At 41.5% G+C, this 15,271-nt stretch overlaps 6 protein-coding genes across 7 annotated transcripts; 3 read left to right on the top strand and 3 right to left on the bottom strand.

Moving 5' to 3' along the window:
* The first annotated feature begins 262 nt into the window (after positions 1-262).
* LOC129591279 (cystathionine gamma-lyase-like) lies at positions 263-2,908 on the top strand. Its single transcript, XM_055486878.1, has 5 exons — positions 263-619; positions 855-1,007; positions 1,314-1,732; positions 2,049-2,381; positions 2,468-2,908. The coding sequence occupies exons 1-5, from the start codon at positions 388-390 to the stop codon at positions 2,699-2,701; spliced, it is 1,371 nt and encodes a 456-aa protein (XP_055342853.1). The 5' UTR covers positions 263-387; the 3' UTR covers positions 2,702-2,908.
* LOC129591275 (eukaryotic translation initiation factor 3 subunit L-like) lies at positions 2,775-6,551 on the bottom strand. Its single transcript, XM_055486873.1, has 14 exons — positions 6,284-6,551; positions 5,733-6,091; positions 5,582-5,667; positions 5,459-5,517; positions 5,236-5,308; positions 4,937-5,091; positions 4,786-4,876; positions 4,569-4,729; positions 3,849-4,210; positions 3,677-3,776; positions 3,545-3,618; positions 3,383-3,479; positions 3,125-3,295; positions 2,775-3,064 (listed from the first exon to the last, which is right to left on the bottom strand). Exons 1-14 carry the CDS (start codon positions 6,284-6,286, stop codon positions 3,017-3,019), a joined length of 1,839 nt encoding a protein of 612 aa, XP_055342848.1. The 5' UTR covers positions 6,287-6,551; the 3' UTR covers positions 2,775-3,016.
* Positions 6,552-6,746: 195 nt separating this feature from the next.
* On the top strand, positions 6,747-9,419 carry LOC129591282 (protein phosphatase 1 regulatory subunit 21-like). Its single transcript, XM_055486881.1, has 11 exons — positions 6,747-6,977; positions 7,089-7,157; positions 7,299-7,439; positions 7,505-7,609; positions 7,700-7,873; positions 8,006-8,044; positions 8,113-8,175; positions 8,267-8,320; positions 8,397-8,435; positions 8,499-8,717; positions 8,832-9,419. The coding sequence occupies exons 1-11, from the start codon at positions 6,885-6,887 to the stop codon at positions 9,117-9,119; spliced, it is 1,284 nt and encodes a 427-aa protein (XP_055342856.1). The 5' UTR covers positions 6,747-6,884; the 3' UTR covers positions 9,120-9,419.
* Positions 9,420-9,705: 286 nt separating this feature from the next.
* Positions 9,706-10,088, bottom strand: LOC129591402 (signal peptidase complex subunit 1-like). The gene is made up of 2 exons (XM_055487038.1): positions 10,068-10,088; positions 9,706-10,026 (listed from the first exon to the last, which is right to left on the bottom strand). The coding sequence occupies exons 1-2, from the start codon at positions 10,086-10,088 to the stop codon at positions 9,706-9,708; spliced, it is 342 nt and encodes a 113-aa protein (XP_055343013.1).
* A 1,350-nt stretch (positions 10,089-11,438) lies between these two features.
* On the top strand, positions 11,439-13,833 carry LOC129591380 (mannose-1-phosphate guanyltransferase beta-A-like). 2 transcript variants are annotated; one of them, XM_055487018.1, is made up of 7 exons: positions 11,439-11,615; positions 11,695-11,939; positions 12,019-12,099; positions 12,272-12,460; positions 12,708-12,942; positions 13,045-13,172; positions 13,255-13,833. In XM_055487018.1, the coding sequence occupies exons 2-7, from the start codon at positions 11,811-11,813 to the stop codon at positions 13,567-13,569; spliced, it is 1,077 nt and encodes a 358-aa protein (XP_055342993.1). In that variant the 5' UTR covers positions 11,439-11,615; positions 11,695-11,810; the 3' UTR covers positions 13,570-13,833. The 2 variants fall into 2 exon arrangements, with proteins under 2 accessions (XP_055342993.1, XP_055342992.1); XM_055487017.1 differs by having other exon boundaries at positions 11,439-11,939.
* On the bottom strand, positions 13,676-15,213 carry LOC129591384 (uncharacterized). Its single transcript, XM_055487022.1, has 2 exons — positions 14,635-15,213; positions 13,676-14,260 (listed from the first exon to the last, which is right to left on the bottom strand). Exons 1-2 carry the CDS (start codon positions 14,957-14,959, stop codon positions 13,872-13,874), a joined length of 714 nt encoding a protein of 237 aa, XP_055342997.1. The 5' UTR covers positions 14,960-15,213; the 3' UTR covers positions 13,676-13,871.
* Between the last annotated feature and the right edge of the window lie 58 nt (positions 15,214-15,271).

The following is a 15,271-nucleotide window of genomic DNA, read 5'->3' as shown; positions in this document are numbered from 1 at the left end:
ACTTACTCACGTATTATTTGTTCTTCGTCTTACTGCAAAATGAAATGATCCTCAAAAAGGATAGTAATTACTTGCTTACCACAAACCCACGGTAGCCAGCAGTAGCCACATTTGTCAGCTCCCGGCTACCCTTGAGGGTACATAGTGCGGATTAATTACCACGCAAACGATAAAGCCAAGTGATAACGAATAAGTATGTGCAAGGATTACCAGTGTTCATCTACCATAGAGGCATAGGCTGCAATATTTTGTACTGTAATACGCAGTACGCACCACCTGCAGGCCTAGGCCTGGTTTTGCTTTAATTAAGGCTTAAAACTTGAAAGTAAAAAGTAGCTACATATACTGGAATGCAAGTCGCGTGCAGTTGTCACTTTTTGGCACTTGATGCGCGCACTTCGCAAGGTTAATCATCGCCAACTGCATTCGGCCACTGCCACATACTTCGCAAAACAGCAACCCGCCTTGGAAATGGAGCACCAGAATCATCATTCCGTAAATCCCCACTATGGGAATTATGGCAAATTCGTTGTTCCTACCGCCAACGACACGGAATTCCAGCCATTTCCGCATTTTGCTACCAGCGCGATTCATGTGGGAGCTGAGACCGATCAGTATGGTAAATACTTAATCTGTAAATCTGACAATGAGATTTTCAGTGTGTAGAGGTTTAAAATATGATTTTGAGGTTTGAAACCGTAAACTTATAACATACGTATTGTGCTCTCCGGCGTGGCAGAAGAAGCATAGCTCACTTGTCAGTATAAAGTATGGTTACTGTATTTGGTTTATTCATTTGCAACACAAAGCATTATACTGGTATTTATACTGGTATTTATTAAACTGCATTATAGGATTTCGACCCGTTGTAACACCCATTTCCCTGGCTACAACTTTCCAGCAGACTGAGCCGGGAGTTTTTAACGGTTTCGATTACTCGCGAAGTGGAAACCCAACGCGCAACAGCTTAGAGAAAACGCTCGCGGCATTGGAAAATGGAAAACATGGTGAGGCGTAAACTGAATTTGCTTTTACATTTAGTAAAAAGTTCTTCCGTTTTAACTTTTATGTGCAAGCTGACCAAAACTAATAGCCAGTATTAGCCACTGAAACCACTAAAATACAACTAACTGATAGTAGAATTTAGTAAGTACCTACGAGCAGGTTTCTCCTCTCGCAGGTGTGTGTGTTATGTATAGTAACAGACGTACGACTGTGTAGGTATAATTTGCATAATTTTATTACGTACTTGATTTGATTTTGATATCCATGGATGCTGTGCGAGTTATGCATTTTGAGTTTTCCGGTTGCAGCACTATGCTTCAGCAGCGGACTGGGTGCCATGACCAACGTGATACACCTGTTGGACGCCGGTGACGAAGTGATCAGCATGAACGATTTGTACGGAGGGAGCAATCGCTACTTCCGACTGGTTGCCTCCAAATGTGGCATCAAAGTCAACCTGATCGACTGTACCAGTCTGGATAAGGTGCGCGCCGCGCTGACCGACAAGACCAAACTGGTCTGGCTGGAAACGCCCACCAACCCCACTCTCTGCGTGGTGGACATCCAGGGCGTGGCGGATGTGGTGAAGAAGTTCAACAAGGACATCATTGTGGTTGTGGACAATACTTTCATGTCCTCCTATTTCCAACGGCCGCTGGATCTGGGCGCCGATATGGTTCATCATTCGCTGACCAAGTACATGAACGGGCATACGGATGTGGTGCAGGTACGGTTATCGATTCAAATCCAAACTTCGTTCTTGAAGTTTAATTACGGTAAAACTATCTGAGACCAGCAATGTATTTACGTACTAGTAGCTGGTTAATACATAATTTGCGCGGTCTTTGTAAAACGGGATTTAAGATCTTGCTCGCAAATATTTATGGGATAAAGCATGGCAGTAAGTACTAAACAGTCTCTTTGGTACCGTCATGCCTCATGGATATAAATATTAGCTTCGATGTAATTGCTTTTCCTATTTTGAATTATGAAGTGGACACCATTTATTTGTTTTTTTTATAACGTGGAGGTGCGAATTGCAGGGTTGTGTCGTTGTGCGGGACGATGAGCTGTACAAACGGCTGAAATTCCTCCAGAATTCCATCGGAGCCATTCCTTCGCCCTTCGACTGCTACATGGTACAACGCGGACTGAAAACGCTGCATCTGCGCATGCAGGAACATATGAAGAACGGCTTGGCTGTGGCGAAATTCCTTGAGCAACATCCCTGTGTGGAAAAAGTCGTCCACCCAGGATTACCATCACATCCTCAGTATGAGCTTATGAAACGACAGTGCAGAGGATACAGCGGGATGCTGTCATTTTACATTAAAGGCGGTCTGCAAGAAGCCAGGGAATTCTTGAAAGGCATTAAGGTTGGTAATTATCTGTTTTTACTGAATGCGTCATAATTATTGTTACATTAACAAAGATTTGGATGAAACCTTACCGGTTTTTCTAGATTTTTACGTTGGCTGAATCCCTTGGTGGATACGAAAGCTTGGCTGAACACCCCGGCATCATGACACACGCCTCGGTGCCAGAAGATCAGCGCAAAGCGCTGGGCATCAGTGATACCCTGATTAGATTATCTGTGGGTTTGGAAAATATCGAAGATCTCTTGGCTGATTTAGACCAGGCCCTAAGTGCTGCAGTATTCCACACCAAAACTGCGGTTTCCAATGGCCAGAATTAGTTCTTCTTTGAGTTTACTACTGATGAATATCAAAATAACTATGCAATCGTTCTTGTGAGATTAAACGTTAACGCAGATGAACATGCAACTTTTAATTGTCTGCACTTCCGATGCTGGCTCAAGAAAATCCAATCCAAAAGATGACTTTGATTGGCTTGTTATTTTTCTGTCGCTGCAATACACATAAATAAAAACTAACGAAATTCAGTTCTGCACGAGTTACAAATCGTTATAAAAGTGAATAAGCAATGAAGTACAGAACATCAGCAAAGCATAATGATGTCAAAAACAAGAATTTCCAGTCGCGCTAGTAGATCATCCCTCTTTGGAGCCGACTTTAATCATTTTTAGAGTTTCCGTGAGCTGTAAAAGTTTATAACGTCAGAAACAATTTGAGGTATTCGAATAAGCATTATTTTTTACCTCTTCAAATTTCTGGATATTCCGTACAAAGAAGTCTCCGTAGCGTGGCGCCACTTTCGTATCGGCAATGTAAATCATATCTTTGTCAATGTAAAAATCCAATTCGGGCCGACATTTCAGTTCTCCATTTAGAGGCGAGCCGTGATTGTGCACAATGTTCGTCATTTTATGCTGAAGAGATAAGCAATTCAAATCTGGTAAAGATATATACTGACACCGAAATTGTAACGTCAAAACAGACGTCAACGAAAAACTTACCTTGTACGTATACAAGTGCTGGAGCAGGTCATCCTCTTTTAAATCCACAAATCGCGCTAGTTTAGTTACCGGCATCGATGTGTACAGCTTCAAATAGCTGTCAACCATAAAGAAATCATTTTTTGAGTTCCTTGATAGAAAGCGCTATCCTTGCTTTCTTACCTCTGGATAGTGCCAACCATGGTCTGCGCACTGAACTCCTTTTTCAGGATGCTGAGCTGATACATCTGGAAGTCCTATAAAAAGGCAAACAATATTTAAATCTTGGGAGTCTCGTTTTGTGACAATACGAACCTTCAGACTGTTCGGCTGGATATCGTCATAATTAGTAACCGGTGTAATAAATTTTGGCAGACCCGCAGTTAATAACTTCTCAAATTCATCTTCATCCGCTCTGCAAATTGTTCATTTTCTTAGTTATTTGGAAGGAAAAAAGAAAATTTTCTAGCAATTTTCATGTACTGACCCTTTCTGCACTTTATTTAAACGGTCTCCCAGTTTGTCGCGCAGAGACGAGCTGATCGACTCGTCAATATGCATGGGATGGAGGACTAAGCACACCGCGAGGCAATTGTACATCTTATCCACCGTTTTGCCCAAAGTGTCCACTTGATAAGTCCGACCACCAGCAAACTGGGACGGCAAACCCAAGCTGCCGCCGCCAGCTCCACGGTTCATCATGGGAGTAGTAGCACGCTGCTGATGTAAGAGCAGGTCGCAGAATGTGCGAATGGCATCCTGATAGCGTCGCATCATCATGTAACAAACTCCAACATGATAGTAGGTGGCCACCAAGCAAGCTTGCAATCCAGATGCTTGCAGTAAATGCTGAAAATCAATAACAGCTGAACGCAAACATGTTCCAAAAAAGTGCGACACATCGAATTCCTAATTAATATGATTTTATGAATCTGTTCGCTAGCCTTGCAGCTTTTTACCATTTCGAAATTTCTTCCAAAAAGGTGGTTGCGCCTTCATTTAAGCAATTAGTACACACTTTCATCTGTCCGCTCGTGCATCAACAAAACAGTTAAGAATCGAAGTATCATACCCACACAACATCGATTCCATTTTTGATAACAACTGTACAGACTTCAAATCAAACTGGTTGATTTGTGTCAGAATTTATGATTTCAGGTATTGCCGCGAAAAATGTCTTCAACTGTTCAATCCCGCCGAGTCATACCTTTTTGCCAAGTTCCACGTTTTCCAAAACTTTCAAAGCCGAATAATAATCGCCCAGTAGACAGTGAAGTCGCATAAGGCTGATCAAGCTGTAATAGCCGAGCATTTTATACATGGGATGATCGGCAAAACTTCCGCTCTCAAATTTGGAAGTGGGGTCCCCTGTCGTAAGAAAAGCCACATTATCTTTCGATCAGAAGACTTCACACCAAGCCTACCGCCAGCGTTGTAAATTTCCAGCTGCTCTTGTATACGACTTTTCTCAACCAGCTTTAGCCAAATATTCATGACAATGTTGACATTCCAAATCTGCAATAGTCCTCAATTTCAAAGATGCTACTTTCCCGTTTCAAAGTCTAAAGAATATACCATGGGATTGTCTTTCAGCATCAAGAGTTCCTCTTCTCCTATCCGATCTGCTTTAGCTCGGTACGTGGAGAAATGCGTAAACTGGTACATAAATTCATCGATCATATCCCACACCCATTCGTTTGGCAGACCAACATCAAGCGGCACGTCTCGATCTGCAACAATGCACTCGGGTCACCCCAGAAAAAAGATACAACAAATTACAAAAAGACCCAAATGTGCAAATTCCAACAACAAATGAATGTCAATTAGGTAATCAATACTAGTACTCAGAGAAGCTGAGAAGTTTCAGCACTTACTCAAGATCAAATCAAAAATCTGCCAGTAGTTGCTGTAAGAATCGAAACGCTGATCAATCGATGGACCTTCACGCTGGAACAAAACAATTAAAAAGGTCACGCGATTTTAAAATGGTCCAAAAGTTTTTTAATGCGCTTTTAAACTGATATTTAAATAAACACGAAGTTTTGCATATGTTGAAAAATACAGTATGCAGTGACATTATTTGTGTTGGTGTGTTACCGAGCTTTCATAAATGTGGCGGAAATACAGTTCCTTGTAGAGAAGAATAAATATCCGCTCTGCAAAAAATCCCCTCGTAAACAAGATGGAAGGTAGCAAAACGGCAGAAAATGCCTGACGTACCAGGCAAATCGCCAATAATGCTTTCGATGACTTTCGGGTGCGGCCAAGCGCGAGTCTGGTAATATATCTCGCTTAGTCCACGAAAACTGTTGAAACAAACAAACATTCAGCTTAAATGCACACAGCCAGTGCTACAGTGCATTTGGCGTACTCGGCTTCGTAGAGATGCTGCAGTTTGGAAGTTTCTCGGTTACGAACCGCTTCCTTTAAGTCATGCAAGAAGCGGTGTACTTCGTCCGGAATGTCCGAATCTTCATTGATTTCCAGCGGTTCGCGTTCACGCTCCCAGTGTTGCTGATGATTATCGCGATACTGCCGACGCCCGCCGCCGCCGCCTCGACCGCCGCCTCCATCGCCACCGTAGTGATCATCGTTGTACTGGTTGTAGCGACCCTCACCCTGGTCCCGGTTGCGGTCTCGATAACGTCCCTGGTTGCCGCCCGCCACACTGGCGAAGGACTGCTGCCCGCGACGACCCCCGCCGCGTTGCTCGTAATTATCCTGATAATACTGCAACAAAAGTTGGAGCATTACATGGCAGCCGGATCGGATTTGCTGCGCAAGGTTGGCATAGTTCTCCGCGGTTTAACCGTAATCCAGCTGGAAACCATAATCACCACGAAAGCGGATGCGGTTTCTGTTTATCTTCCGTTCTTCTGTGTCTGTCTCGTGTATCCGACAACTTCGTATTTTGCGGCTTACCATTATAGTTCCAGTGAAAGAAGCTCAGACACCGAGAACCGTGAGCTTTCGGTTCGTTCTAGATTCAGTCCCAGCACGAAGGAAGTCAGGAATCACGAACGAACAGAATCTTCTCCCGTGGGAACAAACAATGAACAATCCACAATATCAGAATTTTAACCCTTTTACCTGCCAAAACTTGGAAGAAAACGAAAGCTGAATGCAAATTTTTATTCACAATTAAACAGTTTAATTTTCTATTTTGCTACGCAGAAAACTTTTTGCGAGAGAATGGAGATGAAACAATTGAGTGCATGGTGACGTTTCCTGTGCAACCTGGTGGACTCAGCCTCAACGTTACCATAAGTTCGGAGGTACAGGTGCATCACGCCGAGCGCTAAGCGTTATCACCACGGTCTCAGCCTCTTTGGTTGCTGCAAGTTATTTTGGCTGACAGAAATAACTTGTTAAAAGTTTTTGCAAATAAAACGTAAATCATAGCAGTAGTGGACGCCAAATTTTCTAGCGCCACGTAGTTTTCATAAGTAATTACGGTATTGGTAATTGTTAAGTTCTTTTGTTGGTACGAGTCTTGGAAATATCTTGCGAGATTGCAGTCAACATGGAGAATGATGATGTGAAAAGCACGAATTCGTCTCCAGGAGGCGAAACTTTGGAACAGAAGCACAATCGACTGCTAGCGGAACATGCCAAGGTTTGCTTGTTACAGCAATCGCGTAGCAGTTACAGTAGTCTTTTTAATGGTAGTACCGTAATTATGCTGGTGTGATATTTTGCTATCAGTCATTTTTTTCGTTGATTTCAGGTTCGAAGTCAGTTAGCGGTGCTTAAAAATGTGGTTGTGGAGGAAAAGAACAACACTGCAGAGTTGAAGGTAGTAAGAATTTTTAGCGTTAAGCACTTTAACTCAAAATTCAAAAATTATTTTCTTATTTGACTGTTTTAATATAATTTAAAATCAGCATTTTTAAATGGTTTCTACGCTTCTGGTTTTCCTGAGAGTTTTTTGTTGCAGAGTCAGATGCGTCAAAAGGACCAAGCTATTCGTAGGCTGGAACAGGAGACAGAAAGTATACGCTTTTTGAATGGACAGATGCAGACTCGTTTAGTCATCCTCCAAAAGGACCTCATGGAACGGGACACGAAAAGCAAATCTGTAAATACACGTTTTGTTGATGCGCACTCCTGGAGTGTCTTTTCTTATTCTTGGAATACTTGCAGAGCAGAAGAAAAGAACCTGCACAACCAAGCGTCGCATCTTCGAGCACGGAGCTGAATGCCGATTTTGTGCAGTTGGTGGAAATTAATGCGCATTTGTCGAGCAAGGTTGGTGTCATGTTACGCGAACCGGTGCAGCCATAGCGCTGTGAAAGAATGGAATTTGTGGCATAGAATCAGTGTCTGCTTTATATGTAGCTAAATTCCGTTCAAACCGAGATGGAAACGCGAGTTAATGAATTGGAGTCGAAATTGAGAGATGCCGCCGTGGCTGAGAAAAACGCAGTTAACCAGCTGACCGAGTATAAGGAGATGTTCCAAGAAGTAGAAAATCGCGTCAAAGCCGAATGCGAAGCCGCCTGGAGGAAGGAGGTAAACATTTTCGTGGCCTTTCTTGGGGTAGAAAATCGAAACTTCGTATTTAAAACGCTGTAGTTCTTGAAAACATTACAACAAAAAGATTATGCCGTTTTGGAGTGGCACACTTTTTTTTATTATTTTTAGGTGTCCGAGCATAAAGGAAGTGTATTCGATTTAAGAACGGTGAGACATGACTTACGAATTCTGACCATTTAGAAATTTTTTTACCATACTAACTGGTTTTCTTGCAGGAAAATTCTATTCTAAAATCAGAACTGGAGAAAGCGAAAAACGACATAGACAGTTTGCAGAAGGTTAGAACTTTCTTTTTGAAAATTTCATGCATGACATTGCTTTGTTACTTTTATACAGCAGAATGTAACCGCTTTTCAATTCCTTTTTCAGAATAATACAGATGTTGCTCAACAATCCCTGTTCATAAAAAGTCTTTCGGAACAGGTAAAGAAATCCCTGAAAATCTTACAAAGTTATTCATGGTTTAATTAATAAAGTGTGTCCTGCCTTTATTTTTTAGATCGACTCGCAAAAAGAGCAGCTGGTTAAGCTGCAGCAGGTTCGTGTATATGGTCAATAACTGGGACGTTATTAGTTAAGCATAAAAATGTTTTCATTCTAGGACAGAGAGGAATGGATGTACAAGGCGCAAATATTAACCCTGAAGTCATCGAGCAGTCAAGCTGAACTTCCCCTGGAACGTAGTGATAGCGGTGATTCGCGCACAACGGAGATGGAAGCACCCGTAAACCAAGTGGAGAGCAGTTTAAGAACGCGTATTAACACACTTATATCCGATTTGCAACTTGCGGATGGAAAGGCGTTATATTTTCAGGCGGAAGTAAGTTATCGGGATTGTTCTCTACAGTAGTGTTTTACATCGTGCTGTTGAACGAGATCGCCGTTAGCAGATCCTGGGAATTTTTATTCTTCTTAGTGACTCAAATTGTTTTAGTGCTCCGCTCTGCATTTGCGGCTGCAAATGGTGGAAGATGATAAAAGAAAAGTGGACCAACGCTTGTCGGAGGCGCGAAACCACATTGATGAGTTAAAAAAGCAGTTTGAATCCACGGTGATCCACACCAACGAACAAATCAGCCTTATGAGCGAACATTTGGCATCGATGAACGAAAAGTTGCAAACGAAAACCGACGAGATCAACATTCTCAAGTACGAACGGGATAACCGGCTCCCCAAGGCTGCCACTCAGCCGAAATACTCCGCTCAGAAAGGCCAAAGATGAGAAAAACGAAACGGTCTTTGTGGCTAATTGCGAGTCATTTTCCATTTTAAAGTCCACGATAAAACTATTCCGTACTCACAGAAGACTCCAGGTGCAGTTGCACCGGATTGTAATTTTGAGTTGTGATTTATAGTTTTTTTTATTTTGTCGTTGTAAATATAGTTGATTATTTAAAGCCGAGATTTCTGCCCCGATTGAATTATGTCGTTTGAGCCGTACTCTACTCCTTGTTGTGATGCAAAATTCGAAAGAGAGCACGGGCGCAGATACGTGACTGAGCATTCAAATGTTTGTTATATTTCTAAGTTCTAATCATAACCTGCAAGCGGCCATACAAAAGCCAGCGGAAAACGAAAAAAACGTTTTTCACGGAATAACACGAGCAATAATCAGTTAGATTTTCACATGCTCCTTTCAAGATCAGGTCAGATATTGTTAAACATTTGAAAGTGCAACCCTCTTCGCGAAAACAAAAATACAGGGAATAAAGATAATTCAAGTGACATTTGCAAAGTGGATAACCATCCGCTATTGCGTATCAGGAATGCGCATCTTTAGCAGATTCAAAATCCATGAGTAAATTACACTATTTATTCTTGCGTTTCTTGCCTTCGCCATGAGAGCTCGTAGTCGCTGGTACTGTATCAGCGGCTGCACTATCGGAAACTGGCTGCCATTTGAGTGGATGCTTGCGATAGCAAGGCCATGGTAGACCGCAAACCAGTGTCGCCACCACACTGCCCAAGCCCAGGGAGCCCACTGTATAGGAGAACATCTGGAAATAATACCCCACGACGAAACCGACAACGGCGAAAACCAGGACAATGCGCTGATACAGCCATTCAGATGTTCGCTGGCCTTCATAATCCATGTAGACCAAATCGAACAGCTTCTGAAAAATCGCCATCTGCAAAAGAAAAGGCTCTATCGCGGTCTGCCAAATCTTACGTAATTCAAATTAATTACCATGACTTTAGTAAGTTTAGTTGTGCTTCAGTAATCGCACATTCGCATAGTACTCCTCTTGAGTACTATGCGAATGTTCACATAGTACTGTTCACATGAATGTTTTGTAGGTGAATAATTGAAATTCAAATTTATTATGACTTACTGCGGTTGGACTGCAGCTGCAGTATGTAATACGTTAAGGGTATAAGTGGTGCGACAAAATTTTTATAAGTACAAGCAGCAAGTAACAATGGAAAGTGCCACAAACTCAAAAATGGCTACACAAAAATGTACAATTTAATTTTGAAATTTCTTATTACCAATGCTTTTCAGCAGTCAACAGTCTAACTTCTATGGTAGCATTAAAGAACCATGGGAACCTCTGATTCGGCCACGGTAGCAGAGGCATAGCGCATGACGTCACTGCGGAGTGCAGACTTTTACACGTTTCCGGCAAAATGTTTGCCGATTTCATTTTATATCATTTGCCACTAAATTGTCTTTTGAACTGCAACTAATCCTTTTGGTTTTGAATTTTTGGATAGTCCTTTGGTTAGGTTGTTTTAAAATGTTAAAATTGCTTACTGAAATTTTGCGGAAGTAATAACAATTCAGGCAGACTTTTGAGAAGTTTTATTCGAACCCAAAGCTGTGTTTAGTTAAAATGACTGAAACTGTATGGAGCGTTTCTTTAAAAAAACCTCATCCTATTCTGAAAAACCAACTTTTTAACGCCCGAAGTTACTTTTATTTACTTTAAACTCCCCACAAATACAATACAATAAATAATATTGTTACGAGTACTTAAGGTTACTAATTTAGTAATTACTATCTATTCGATATTATACGAGTAGTCGAGTACTACTCTGTTAGACAGTTAGGCCTCGTCCCGAATTCAAAGCGAATCTCGTTGCGATACAGCAACTCCACCTCGCGAGGTGGCTTCGCGTACCGTATCTGTAGGCGTGGCCACTGCATACAGCCACCTCGTGCGGTTGAGCAACCGTACCATAACGAGATTCGCTTTGAATTCGGGACAAGGCCTTTGAGTCTATAATACCAGTATCTGATTCTGCAGTACTGCACTCTGTACCAAGTACAGTTGTAATATTGATTCACTGGTCAGTTAATTGGGACTTGACAAATTTTTATTTGAAGTGTATTCGGTGAAGCGATACTTTTCACACGTCATTATTAACTGATCTAAAATTAATCCAATACTGTAATATTTCAGAGAAATTCATAGTACGTACAGTACATACATTATATATATCTACAATTGTATACTTGTACATATCGTGTAACGTGGTAGGCTGGCAGCACCGGTTGAATAAATGCAACCGCATTTGTTGAATGCTGTGTGACGTGGAAAGTAGACGTGTCTTGGTTTGCAAAACAAAAACATTGTATTGTACATTGAAATTTGAAATCTATTCGTAGATGTCGTATTGTATTGACGATGAATTGAAGTATTTTCAGTATTCTTCTAATTTAGATTGCGATTGCGTTTCAATATTGTTACTGCAGATTTGCAGCAGCACATACTCTGTAAGCTTGTAAAGAGTTTCCCAAGGTTGTATGGTATTACCGTATTACTTACTGTGTTATGAATTTGTAACCCGGACAGGTGGACTTCTGAGACCACTAATTTGCCTCGATTTGCATATGTACTGAACGATTATTGGGTCTTGTCACTCTTGTGTTGGGTCTTGTCACTCTTGTTTTGATTGCCGATTCTTGAACATGAAGGCTCTGATATTAGTTGGCGGCTATGGAACACGCCTTCGTCCACTTACTCTCAGCCGACCAAAGCCTCTGGTGGAATTTTGCAACAAGCCCATGCTCTATCATCAGATTCAAGCCCTACACGAGGTATGACGAAATGTACTTTTCTTAAGATGATCAGAACCAGCGATCAATTTATGACGAACGTACAGCGAAGTTGTTTCAGGCTGGGGTTACCCATATTATTCTTGCCGTGAGCTATCGCGCGGAGATGATGGAGAAGGAGTTGTCGGAACTAGGTAACAAGGTAAGAAACATAAGAAGTGTTAACGATTGAGAGAGCTCAACTGCGTAATATTATAACACTTGTTGAGTTGTAAAAAAATAAGCAAACTAAGTAGCCTTTCGTGAGCTATTACCTTGCCCGCTGGCATACAGTGTTAAAGGGAGCGAGTATCTAAATGTTATTATTTTTGCAGCTGGGAATTCAGATAACTTATTCCCTGGAAGAGGAGCCTTTGGGAACTGGTGGGCCTATTGCTCTGGCCAGTCAGTACCTCGGCGATGCCGACTTGTTCTTCGTCCTAAACAGCGATGTCATCTGTGACTTTCCCTTTAAAGATATGATACAGTTTCATAAAAATCACGGAAAGGAGGGAACGATAGTGGTGAGCAGAAAGAGTGAATTCCACTGAAGTTGGACGTTGCGGTCTTGCGGATTATTTCTAAAGTTTTTGTACTTTGAAGTTTAACTGTCAGTGTCAATATTTTATCAGTTGCACAAGACTAGCGAAAACAGTTGTCGGCGCAATGTACTCGAAAATCTGGTATTTTGTCGTGTTTGTTACTAATTTTTTTCATCTGTGCGGTATTAGTGTACTGTAAATGTAGTGTTTGATAAGGATACTGTTATAGGTGACAACAGTTGCGGAGCCGTCGAAATACGGAGTAGTTATTTACGATGAAGTGGGCAGAATTGGAAGTTTCGTGGAGAAACCTCAGGAGTATGTATCCAATAAAATCAACGCTGGAATGTATATCTTCAGCCCGGGCATTCTTAAACGGATACAACTGCAGCCGACGTCCATTGAAAAAGACGTGTTTCCTAATATGGCACAGGAAGGCCAGTTGTACGCAATGGAATTAAAAGGTGCAATGCTTGAAGAACTGGCTACCGGCATCGAATTAGAATACCTAATTAATTTTGCCAACGGCGGCAACAAGTATATTTTTTTTGTCGTGTTCTTGACAGGTTATTGGATGGACATTGGGCAACCAAAAGATTTCCTCACAGGAATGTGCCTTTATCTGAATTCCCTTAGTCAAAAAGATAAAGGAAGCCTTACCAGCGGGTCGCAGTTTGTCGGAAATGTTTTGGTGGTAAATTTGCATGAGACATCCATGGCATAATTGTGGCGAAAGAATGACCAAAAACAGAAATATGTTCATTGGGATTTTTTAGCATGAAACCGCGAAAATTGGCCAGAACTGTCGCATCGGACCGAATGTTGTGATCGGGCCCAAAGTTACGATTGAGGATGGTGTGCGAATACATCGATCTACAATTTTAGGAGGTAGTAAAATCAAAGCCTATTCTATGCTCAATGATTGTATAATTGGATGGAACTGCGATATTGGACGGTGGGTGCGCATGGAAAATGTGTGTGTTCTTGGAGAGGATGTCAACGTTAAGGATGAACTGTACCTCAATGGAGGCTTCGTCTTGCCACACAAAGAAATTAAAACTTCCGTTACAGAACCACAGATCATCATGTGAACTTTTATTTTAATGAGTAATGTGGCGTCTTCAGCGTTGCATTTGGCCACATTACTATCCTTTTGTGCCTTGACATTGTTTTTTTACTTTTCTAAATACGGTTTTGTACGGTTTTCTGTTTTTAACAATTTATTGTTAAGTTGTTCTGAATTTCTTTTGATCCATGTTGAAAATTCCACAAAGAGATAATATAATATTATATCAGCTTGAGCTTTACAAGTGAATGTCAGAACAGGCAAAAAATTTCGGTATTAAAGCGTTTGTCAGTTATATTACGTACTTTGCAAACAACCGAAGCTGATTTATTTCCTTGCTGGTAGCACAACAGGTAAAACTGCGGTAGAAAGTCGCTTGTGAAATTTGCGAAATGTATCCGGACATATCATTTCGTGCGCGCCAACTGGGATCATCTGACATCCGGTTGGACCAAACGAGGTGACAACACCTAGTTTGGAATCCCCAGCCACATCCAAATGAACGGGCGAATCAAGTGTCATGATGCGGGCCAATATGAGATCTCTGGCGCCGAACTGGTCTTCCAATTCCACCAGGTGTGGATTAAGAGGCTCGATATTTTCCATGTGCATAACTGCCGATATAGGATTGTCGAGCACTTTACCACCGACGACTCGAATCATGCAATGCACTTCCAACACATCCACCGACATAACTTCCGCAATCACAATTTCACCTAAAACGCAGGATTAACAAATTACAATGACGTGACAAACTACCACTGAACCAACGTTCAAAACCTGCAAGAACGCAAAAATCCAAATCAAGGATAAGAAAACCTAATCAAAACACTGAAAACAGTAAAAATAATCGGACAAAACGCGAAGACAATTAAAATTTTTATGCACAGAATGCACTTCATTATAATTTAAAGATAAAACTTGCGGGTGCATCTGGAGTTGCTTGTTTATGGCTAAACTGAATACAAATATGAAGAAAATAGTTTAAAAAATCACTAACTGTAAATTTTAAATAACAGCGAACATTGTTACATTACTAATCGTAAATTAAATGTAACAGTAAACTGTGCACACAATGACAAACACCTACCAAAAGCTAAGGAAGGCTGGTTAATGCTTGAGGTTTCAGCAGTTCGTCGGGACACGTTAATTTCGATTACGCGTTCGTTTTCGTTTTGGCGAGAGTTGACAGTAACTGTTCCCAGCAGGGCCGAGCGAATTACCCGGCTCTCCACCCAGGTTCCTGACAGTCCCTTAACACAAGCCCCACAAAATCCGAGGATTTCGCCAGGTGCAACCGACTGAGCGTTGTGAACGAGGACTTTTCCGTCACGGGGAACAGTTACTCTATGGAATGACATGGACGAGGGCTTCACAGATGGCGGATCACGCAATGTTGTCTGCTGGTGTTCCATGTTCTAATTCTAAGATCGCAACACAACGATAACAATCCACTTTCAGATCATCGGAAACAGCGACCGACGCTACATGAGATGGTCACAATCACGAGGGCAGCTTCAGAGTGTTCTTGCAAGAACGAAATGCACTAAAATCCGATGCGCCACAACCCAGAAAAAAACAAAAACCCACCACAAACTACGAACAAAATATGAAACAAAACCCAAAAATACTTTACTGACAAACGAGCTATACTTATTAGTCTTTTCACTTTTGCCACTTCTGCGAAGCGAAGCAAATCGGAAATATAAGAAATTCTGCCACATGGT

Source organism: Paramacrobiotus metropolitanus, unplaced genomic scaffold, assembly GCF_019649055.1.
Source record: "Paramacrobiotus metropolitanus isolate TYO unplaced genomic scaffold, Prichtersi_v1.0 Parri_scaffold0000045, whole genome shotgun sequence".
Lineage (NCBI taxonomy): Eukaryota > Metazoa > Tardigrada > Eutardigrada > Parachela > Macrobiotidae > Paramacrobiotus > Paramacrobiotus metropolitanus.
Note: the sequence above shows the minus strand (reverse complement) of the source record. Positions and strands in the feature narration are given on the sequence as shown.